Source organism: Eleutherodactylus coqui, unplaced genomic scaffold, assembly GCF_035609145.1.
Source record: "Eleutherodactylus coqui strain aEleCoq1 unplaced genomic scaffold, aEleCoq1.hap1 HAP1_SCAFFOLD_32, whole genome shotgun sequence".
NCBI lineage: Eukaryota > Metazoa > Chordata > Amphibia > Anura > Eleutherodactylidae > Eleutherodactylus > Eleutherodactylus coqui.
The window spans coordinates 374,667-385,266 of NW_027101865.1; the positions used below are offsets into that span (position 1 = coordinate 374,667).

The 10,600-nt window shown below is 48.3% G+C and overlaps 1 protein-coding gene across 4 annotated transcripts in view; it reads right to left on the bottom strand.

Moving 5' to 3' along the window:
* The window catches only part of LOC136592632 (dynactin subunit 1-like), a 99,644-nt gene extending 90,141 nt beyond the window's left edge, over positions 1-9,503 (bottom strand). For all 4 annotated transcript variants that reach the window (XM_066588619.1, XM_066588618.1, XM_066588617.1 and 1 more), the window contains exon 1: positions 9,357-9,503. In XM_066588619.1, coding sequence (XP_066444716.1) covers positions 9,357-9,488 — 132 coding nt within the window. In that variant the 5' untranslated portion in view covers positions 9,489-9,503. The remainder of the gene's footprint in view (positions 1-9,356) is intronic.
* Between the last annotated feature and the right edge of the window lie 1,097 nt (positions 9,504-10,600).

Genomic DNA, 10,600 nt, shown 5'->3' on the forward strand with positions numbered 1-10,600 from the left:
ATCCCATGTGGTGGACCTCACTGATCAACTATTGATTCCCTACTAAGACCAGTTGTCCAACTAACTGTTGTCATTCCTACATTAATTGTGAGGAGGTCCTTAGGCTCCATTCAGATTTATTAGATTCAGCATAGATTCCACAATGAAATCCGCATCCAGTGTGCCAACAATCCACATCTTATGCATGTAAATGGGGCTTTCATAACCCTGTTCATATGCATCAGAAATTTTCTGGGTGGATTTTCGATCTAGCCGCTGGTAGCTCTGCTCGTTCCTCCTGCTGGTGCCTCTAAACACCATGCCGAATGTGGTCAAGTTAACCCAGTTATAAGGTGGTATGTTTTATGCAGGAACTGGGCCGCAGCAAAGAAGCCACTGCAGGGGGTTTGCCAGTGGATTTTGAAGATCATTGAATCTCTTCTAGTCCAGTAGATGACCCAATTAGAGTCTCATTCTTAATGTTGTTGTCCTCTCATGGGGCAGAGGGGTCTACGGACCTCATCAGGAACCAGAGGCGCAGAAGTGACTAAAGCCTGGTGACATGGAATTGTCTGTAGTAATAAGAGGTCTTCGGTAGCATGATTTGTAGACCGTTTATCAGCCTGTGGGACTTTGTAGTGCAAAACGGATGAGAGGATAAGATAATTGCCCACAGATGTTCCTGAGTCGGCTCCATGGTCGAGATCGCTACCGTTTCCCACACATAATTCTTGAATTATCGCCCTTTTTATTTACCACAATAAATATGGGACGGTTATAACAGCAGAAAGGTCTCCTGGCACTGCTTATCCATAATTAATGGATCGTCTGGTTGTTACGTCAGATATATCACCGCTGGAGATTAACTCTTTAGTTTACAGCACTGTAGGTGGTAGAGGAGTTGGAATGAGACATTAGAGCCCAGATGTGATAAAAGCACTAAGATGAATGGTCGGGATTAACCAAAAAAAGGCAAAAGAACTAGTATATAACAAGAGAGATAAACAAGTTTGGGATCAATTAGGAAAATGCAGATGAGACAAGAAACCCTGGATGTGGTAGAGGAGCTACTGTTAGTGTGGTCAACCTATATGGCCTCTACTGTAAGAAGTGCCCTACTGGAGCCCTTCTGTAAGAGCGATAAAACTATGGAGCTCTCTACTGTAAGAGCGGTAAAACTATGGAGCCTCTACTGTAAGAGTTGCCACACTATGGAGCTCTCTACTGTAAGAGCGGTAAAACTATGGAGCCGCTACTGTAAGAGTTGCCACACTATGGAGCTCTCTACTGTAAGAGCGGTAAAACTATGGAGCCGCTACTGTAAGAGCGGCCACGCCATGGAGCTCTCTTGTGAAAGCTCGACCACACCATTGAGCTCTCTACTGTAAGAGCGGTAAAACTATGGAGCTCTCTACTGTAAGAGCGGTAAAACTATGGAGCCTCTACTGTAAGAGCGGCCACGCGATAGAGCTCTCTAGTGAAAGATCGGCCACACCATGGAGCTCTCTAGTGAAAGATCGGCCACGCCATGGAGCTCTCTAGTGAAAGATCGGCCACGCCATGGAGCTCTCTAGTGAAAGAGCGGCCACGCCATGGAGCTCATTACTGAAAGAGCGGCCATGCCATAGAGCTCTTTAGTGCAAGATCGGCCACACCATGGAGCTCTCTAGTGAAAGATCAGCCACACCATGGAGCTCTCTAGTGAAAGATCGGCCACGCCATGGAGCTCTCTAGTGAAAGAGCGGCCACGCCATGGAGCTCTCTAGTGAAAGAGCGGCCACGCCATGGAGCTCTCTAGTGAAAGAGCGGCCACGCCATGGAGCTCTCTAGTGAAAGAGCGGCCACGCCATGGAGCTCTCTAGTGAAAGATCGGTCACGCCATGGAGCTCTCTAGTGAAAGATCGGCCACGCCATTGAGCTCTCTAGTGAAAGATCGGCCACGCCATTGAGCTCTCTAGTGAAAGATCGGCCATGCCATAGAGCTCTCTAGTGAAAGATCGGCCACGCCATGGAGCTCTCTAGTGAAAGATCGGCCACGCCATTGAGCTCTCTAGTGAAAGATCGGCCACGCCATTGAGCTCTTTAGTGAAAGATCGGCCACGCCATGGAGCTCTTTAGTGAAAGAGCGGCCACGCCATGGAGCTCTCTAGTGCAAGAGCGACCACGCCATGGAGCTCTCTAGTGCAAGAGCGACCACGCCATGGAGCTCTCTAGTGCAAGAGCGACCACGCCATGGAGCTCTCTAGTGCAAGAGCGACCACGCCATGGAGCTCTCTAGTGCAAGAGCGACCACGCCATGGAGCTCTCTAGTGCAAGAGCGACCACGCCATGGAGCTCTCTAGTGCAAGAGCGACCACGCCATGGAGCTCTCTAGTGCAAGAGCGACCACGCCATGGAGCTCTCTAGTGCAAGAGCGACCACGCCATGGAGCTCTCTAGTGCAAGAGCGACCACGCCATGGAGCTCTAGTGAAAGAGCGGCCACGCCATGGAGCTCTCTAGTGAAAGAGCAGCCACGCCATGGAGCTCTCTACTGAAAGAGCGGCCACGCCATGGAGCTCTCTACTGACAGTGGCCACTCTATGGAGCTCTCTACTGTAAGAGCGGTCACGCTATGGAGCTCTCTATTGTTAAAGCGGTTACACTGTAGAATCTGTAATGTAAGAGCAATCGAACTCATAGATTTATAGAATAGTAGAGTTGGAAGGGACCTTCAGGGTCATCGGGTCCGAACCCCTGCTCAGTGCAGGATTCACTAAATCATCCCAGACAGATGTCTGTCAAGCCTCTGACGGCTTCCATTAAGGGAAAACTCACCAGCTCCTGTGGCAACCTGTTCCACTCATTGCTCACCCTCACTGTCTAATATCTAATCTGTGTCTCCTCCCTTTCAGTTTCATCCCATTGCTTCTAGTTTTTCCTTGTGCAGATGAGAATAGGGTTGATCCCTCTGCACTGTGACAGCCCTTCGGACATTTGTAGACAGCTATTAAGTCTCCTCTCAGCCTTCTCTTCTGCTAAACATTTCCAGATCCTTTAACCGTTCCTCATAGCACATGATTTGCAGACCGCTCACCATCTTGGTAACTCTTCTCTGAACTTGCTCCAGTTTGTCAGTCTTTTTTAAAGTGGGGTGCCCAAAACTGGAAAAAGTATTCCAGATGAGGTCTGACTAAGGAAGATTAGAGGCGGATAATTATGTCATGGATCTAGACCCTATGCTTCTCTTAATATATCCCAGAATTGTGTTTGCCTTTTGGCTGCTGCATCACACTGTTGACTCATGTTCAGTCTATGATCTATTAGTACACCCAAGTTTTTTTTCACATGTGCTGCTGCTTAGCCCACTTCCTCCCATTCTGTATGTGCTTTTTTACATTGTTACATTGCCCAGATGTGAGACTTTGCATTTCTGTTTGTTAAATGAGCATCTACTGTAGGAGCATTCACACTATGGAGACTCTATTGTACGAGCGACCACACTATGGAGACTCTATTGTACGAGCGACCACACTATGGAATCTATACTGTATGAGCTATCGTACTATAAGAGATGGCCCTGATAGGGCTAATACACAGTATAACCAGTATACAGGAGGGTTTGGCCTAGATATTGAGTGGATACAAGAGAGAAGCCTGATCTCTAGTACCAGATCCTGATGATGTCATCAGCGCTTCCTGTTACCATGGCGACTTCCCAGCTCCATTGATAAAACTTACAATACACAGAAAACCCAATTGTGGAGATAAGTCTCCAGTGAAAGAGACGTTCCCGGTATCACATCCCGCAGAGAACAATCGCAGCTCTATATCTGTCGCCGAGCGTCAGCTACTGGATCTGTGTCATGGAAGCTCATCGCCACACGCTGGCACTGCACCTCAGGATGTGATGTAGGATGGGACCCCCAGAGTCTCAGGTGCTACATTTTTAACCAGACCAATAACTTTTAGACATGACTGCAGAGAAGCTTATGTGTGTGGTGGAGCGGGATAGATACAGCCGAAGGTGGACCAATCTGTACAAGTTAACAACCAGCAGAGTCAGAGCTGGAAACCATAGGCAAGTAGGACTGCAAAGACTATCACCTTCCTCCCATACAGTCTAAGAAATACCAAAGAGGAATTCTACTACTAAGGCCAGATTCACACAGGCGAGTATATTGGGCTGTAAAACTCGGCCCAATACTGCACTTACTAATGCGGGTTTGTCACTCCGATGGGGGTCGTTTTTAACTCAATGCCTGGCTTCTGTAAAACTGCGATCTTCAGGCGCATCAGAGGATCGGAAGGGTTTCCCACTGCGTTCAATGGGAAACATCACATTGCACTTGGAGGCACATCGTTGGGTAGACAAGTGCATGGAATGTCTCTTAAGGTCCCATTGGAAACAATCAGCGAGGCGTTCCGAGGAAACTACAAAAGATAGAACGTGCTGCAATCGCTGTTCTCACAACATCGCTGCGCGGGAAAGCATCTCGCATGTGAATAACTCCACTCACAGGAATAGAGTTCATATTTGTGCGTCTCGCAACCTACAAAACTTGGTCAAGATTAGTGCTCGAATAAATGCAGCCGTACTCACTGCAGAAATATAGGTGCCCCACAACACTGCTACTACTACTGCAGAAGTATAGGCACCCACACTGCTATTACTATGGAGCTACTGCAAAAGTATGGGCATCCACACTGCTATTACTACGGAGCTACTTCAAAAGTATGGGCACCCACACTGCTATTACTACGGAGCTACTGCAAAAGTATGGGCACCCACACTGCTATTACTACGGAGCTACTGCAAAAGTATAGGCACCCACACTGCTATTATTATGGAGCTACTTCAAAAGTATGGGCACCCACACTGCTATTACTATGGAGCTACTAGGAAAAAGGAGGTACTCACACTGCTACAACTACTGAGCTACTATAAAAGTGTCAGTACACATACTGCTACTACTACTGAGTTACTGCAAAATAAAGGACTTGCACTGCTGCTATTGCAAAGGTATGGGTACCCACACTGCTATTACTACTACTGAGCTACTGCAGTGTAGGTACCCACGTTGCTATTACTATGGATATACTGGAAAAGTATAGTTACCCACACTGCTACTACTACTAAGCTACTGAAAAAGTATAGGTACCCACACTGCTACTACTACTGAGCTACTGCAAAGTTACAGGTACTCCCACTGCTTCTACCGGTACTACTGAGCTACTGCAAAAGTATAGGCACCCACACTGCTACTGTAGTGGCCCAGTGGGACTTACAGAACAATCATGCACAGTTGTCCTGTCTCACCTGTCTGTATGCCATCCATGGATACAGAAGGTGCCGCCTGTGGGAGAGACCCTGTGTCTCCCCTTCTGCTCTAAGCCTATAGCTTAACACTGATGTCAGCTGGCCTCTCATTGGCTGACAGTCAGGTTCAATTTCACTGGTGCAGAGCCCAAGGGCAGGGGAGCATCTTCTCAAGTCTCTATGCAGCAGGAGGAGGAGGAGGAATAGGAGTCCAGAAAGTGCAGGAACTGGGAGAGGTGATACAAGGGAGTGACAGTGAGCAGTTAGACAGGCTCAGGCAAGTCTGAGAAAGGAGAGGTTGCAGTACAGTTGTCGGAGAGGAGGAGTCAGTTACAGCAGGTTTGTCACCCAAGGTAGAGTGAGGTGTGAACCCGCTCCCTTGGCATACCACAGTGGAGGACAAAGAAGAAATCAAAGCCATGATAAGTATTACAGCCACTGGTCCCTCTGCTTCATCAGTCCTTCATTCAAATTCTACTCATGTAAACCCACTAGTGGGGAAATTGTCTAGTTAAATCAATCTACAGGAAAGTGAGTGAGAGCTTTGAGGTTAGTGTATACTCAATTCAATACTGCTACACCTTCTTGTTGTACTCAGATTGCTGCATCTTGGTGTACTTGCTGCAAATACATTTACAGAGACCTGGTATCCTAGTTGTTGCTGCAAATTTCAAAGTTAGTAAATCTGCGCACTCAGATTGCTGAACCATTACTGGACTTAACTCTGTTATTTCTGCGGCATATCACCCCGAGTTTCCAGATAGAGTGCTGCTGTCACGTGACAAGGACTAGGCCTTTGGCCATACGTACAGTAAGTTCATTGGGCATTACACTACCACTACTGAGCTACTGCAAAATTATAGGTACTCTCACTACCACAACTATTGTGCTACTCCAAAATTGTAGAGACCCACACTGCAGCTACTACTGTGCTACTCCAAAAGTGTAGATACCCACACTGCAGCTACTACTGTGCTACTCCAAAAGTGTAGATACCGACACTGCAGCTACTACTGTGCTACTCCAAAAGTGTAGATACCCACACTGCAGCTACTACTGTGCTACTCCAAAAGTGTAGATACCGACACTGCAGCTACTACTGTGCTACTCCAAAAGTGTAGATACCCACACTGCAGCTACTACTGTGCTACTCCAAAAGTCTAGATACCCCACTGCAGCTACTACTGTGCTACTCCAAAAGTCTAGATACCCCACTGCAGCTACTACTGTGCTACTCCAAAAGTCTAGATACCCACACTGCAGCTACTACTGTGCTACTCCAAAAGTGTAGATACCCACACTGCAATCACTACTATTGAGTTACTGCAAAGTGTGGTTACCCACACTGCTACTACTGAACTACTGTAAAATTATAGGTACCCACACTGCTGCTATTTCTGAGCTACTGCAAAAATATAGGTATACACACTGCTATTACTACTGTGCTACTCCAAAAGTGTAGATACGCCACTGCAGCTACTACTGTGCAACTCCAAAAGAGTAGATACCCCCACTGCAGCTACTGCTGTGCTACTCCAAGAGTGTAGATACCCCGACTGCAGCTACTGCTGTGCTATTCCAAAAGTGTAGATACCTCCATTGCAGCTACTACTGTGCTACTCCAAAAGTGTAGATACCCCAACTGCAGCTACTACTGTGCTACTTCAAAAGAGTAGATACCCACACTGCAGCTACTACTGTGCTACTTCAAAAGTGTAGATACCTCCATTGCAGCTACTACTGTGCTACTCCAAAAGTGTAGATACCCCAACTGCAGCTACTACTGTGCTACTCCAAAAATGTAGATACTCCCACTGCAGCTACTACTGTGCTACTCCAAAAGTGTAGATACCTCCATTGCAGCTACTACTGTGCTACTCCAAAAGAGTAGATACCCACACTGCAGCTACTACTGTGCTACTCCAAAAATGTAGATACTCCCACTGCAGCTACTACTGTGCTACTCCAGAAGCATAGTTACCCACACTGCAGCTACTACTGTGCTACTCCAAAAGTCTAGATACCCACACTGCAATCACTACTATTGAGTTACTGCAAAGTGTGGTTACCCACACTGCTACTACTGAACTACTGTAAAATTATAGGTACCCACACTGCTGCTATTTCTGAGCTACTGCAAAAATATAGGTATACACACTACTATTACTACTGAGCTGCTGCAAAAGCGTAGGTACCCCCACTGCTTCTACATAGTCACTAATACTATCCCCTGCAGCACTACACCTTTGTTGCTATTGACTGAGTCAGTACTCTTGAAGTCTATCAGGCTTGGGCCGCATTGAGACTTTCTGTAGTTCTACTAACAGATCAATGATTGTATTACTATCTGATGTTGTGTGTAATCTTCTGGACTGCAGCGGTCACTCTGTAGTCACCAGCGCCACAAAGTCCCAGAGTGCCATCACACGGGCATGATGTTGGGCAGGGTGTTGGGCAGATTGATAGGTAGAGTGTTGGGCAGGTTGATGGGCAGAGTGTTGGGCAGGGTGTTGGGCAGGTTGATGGGCAGGGTGTTGGGCAGGTCGATGGGTAGGCTGTTGGCAGGTTGATGGGCAGAGTGTTGGGCAGGTTGATGGGTAGGGTGTTGGGCAGGTTGATGGTTAGGGTGTTGGGCAGGTTGATGGGTAGGGTGTTGGTCAGAGTGTTGGGCAGGTTGGTGGGCAGGGTGTTGGGCAGGTTGATGGGTAGGGTGTTGGTCAGAGTGATGAGCAGGGTGTTGGGCAGGTTGATGGGCAAGTTAATGGGCAGGGTGTTGGGCAGGTTGATGGGTAGGTTGTTGGGCAGGTTGATGGGGAAGGTGTTGGGCAGGTTGATGGGTAGGGTGTTGATCAGAGTGTTGGGCAGAGTGTTGGGCAAGTTGATGGGCAGGGTGTTGGGCAGGTTGATGGGTAGGGTGTTGGTCAGAGTGATGGGCAGGGTGTTGGGCAGGTTGATGGGCAAGTTAATGGGCAGGGTGTTGGGCAGGTTGATGGGTAGGTTGTTGGGCAGGTTGATGGGGAAGGTGTTGGGCAGGTTGATGGGTAGGGTGTTGATCAGAGTGTTGGGCAGGGTGTTGGTCAGAGTGTTGGGCAAGTTGATGGGCAGGGTGTTGGGCAGGTTGATGGGTAGGGTGTTGGGCAGGTTCTTTGTTGCAGTTGTTGAAGCCCAAACCAGGAGGGTATAAGAAGAGAGCCGCCATGTTCGTCCCAAAAACCCTTTTCAAAAGCTGCATCATAAACCTGAAGTTGTGGCAGTGCCCCTGTGTAACCTGGACCTTACAGGTGCGCACACCTGCTGCTGCTATTAACCCCCGCAGTGCTACAGCTAATCACACACCTACTAGCGGATCACTAATATTAACCCCTGTAGCATTACTGGTACCCAGACTACTGAGTCAGTAATATTAACCCCTGCAATACCACAGGTATGCACACTAGTAAGTCAGTGCTATTAACCCCTGCAGTACTACAGATAAGCACGCTGCTCCCACTTTGTTCATCGGTAGCCCTTGTCATTTATTTACCTTCTAGTTAAGTCTCGGTGGGGTTACGTAATTCACCCAATATTTAAGAATGAACTGCGCCATTCCTGGTGACACCTGATAGTAATTTGGACGTTTTGGGCGTGATGAAATAATCATATAGAATGGGATATAGCCATCTATGGCCTCCGTCGTGTCAGTATACCATAAAAGGTACCACATTAAGCAACAAGCTGCACCTGCTGCAAGCGTTTCGCAATACACAGAATATGCGCCATAGTTCCATAGGCGGTATTTGTTGCACAGGCATACAGGAGAGTGTCAGCCCTATATGATGCTCATAGGCTATAGCGTTTAATAGAGGTGACACGATGGCAGCAAACTGTAAGACCAACGGCCGCACCAATTGTTTGGGGTCGCAGACAAGACCACGGATATAGCTGGTATCTGAATATTTTTGCGCTACCATATAGAAATAGGGAATATTATTCTCGTTCCCACTGCACCCCTCCTACACATATGATGACACACCCTGACATCACACCTCCCCCGCCAGCCCTATACATTCCATAGCGTGGCAGTGCCACCTCTGCACTTACCCGGCTGTAAGTGTGCCTCTTGCTTTGGGCCATGCTGCTCGTCTCGGCTCCTTTATTCAGCTGCTTTTCTGAAGCATGGCTGCTGGTGAAGTGACGGGCGCTGGGCTGTGCAGGTCTAGAGACCCCCGGCATCCTCCGCTGATGCCAGGCTGATGCTGCCCAGTGCTGACATGTCCATCCTAGTGCAGTGCAGGGCTAAGGCCCATCTGGGTCCTAGTGCCTGGCAGATAATACAGCGCTCAGTCAGAGGGCTATTATGTGCAAATTCCAGCCCCGCGCCCGGATAATGCAGCACTGCGTACCAGCCTAGCAGCAGAGCCCTTTATTAGCTCAGTCAGTGGTACGCTTCACCAATAAGGGTCTCGCAAAGATCCGAGCTGCCTCCATCCGCAGAGATAGATTAACCCTTGCACTGCACCACTGCACTGAGCAGATGTATTATAGGATCCCAGTGTCAGTCGCTGACATACCACCTTGTTACCCGACCGCTCACATCTGTTTCTGGGGGACAACCGACAAGACCGCGGATAATAGGACCCCAGAGGTGGTATCCGTCCTGGCACCGACAGCGGGCACTTCATGCAGCATAATTTATAACTCTGTGCTATAGTCACAGGTGACTGCACCGCTGTGCCCATACCCACTGTGCCACTCTGCGGGCCGCAGGGAAATCTGCGTAACTCTTGTGGTCATTGGGATGGTCTCTCATATAGAGTGTAAGCTCTTATGATTAGTGGTGTCCTATCTCTCTCTCCTGTAGAGTGTAAGCTCTTATGGACAGCGGGGTCTTCTCTCTTCTGTAGAGTGTAAGCTCTTATGGTCAGCAGTATCCTCTCTCTCTCTCTCCTGTAGAGTGTAAGCTCCTATGGTCAGCGAGGTCTTCTCTCTCCTGTAGAGTGTATGGTCTTATGGTCAGCGGGGTCCTCTCTCTCCTGTAGAGTGTAAGCTCTTATGGTCAGCCAGGTCTTCTCTCTCCTGTAGAGTGTAAGCTCTTATGGTCAGCAAGGTCTTCTCTCTCCTGTAGAGTGTAAGCTCTTATGGTCAGCAGGGTCTTCTCTCTCCTGTAGAGTGTGAGCTTTTATAGTCAGCAGGGTCTTCTCTCACCTGTTGAGTGTAAGCTCTTATGGTCAGCCAGGTCTTCTCTCTCCTGTAGAGTGTGAGCTCTTATGGTCAGCTGGGTCTTCTCTCTCCTGTAGAGTGTGAGCTCTTATGGTCAGCAGGGTCCTCTCTCTCCTGTAGAGTGT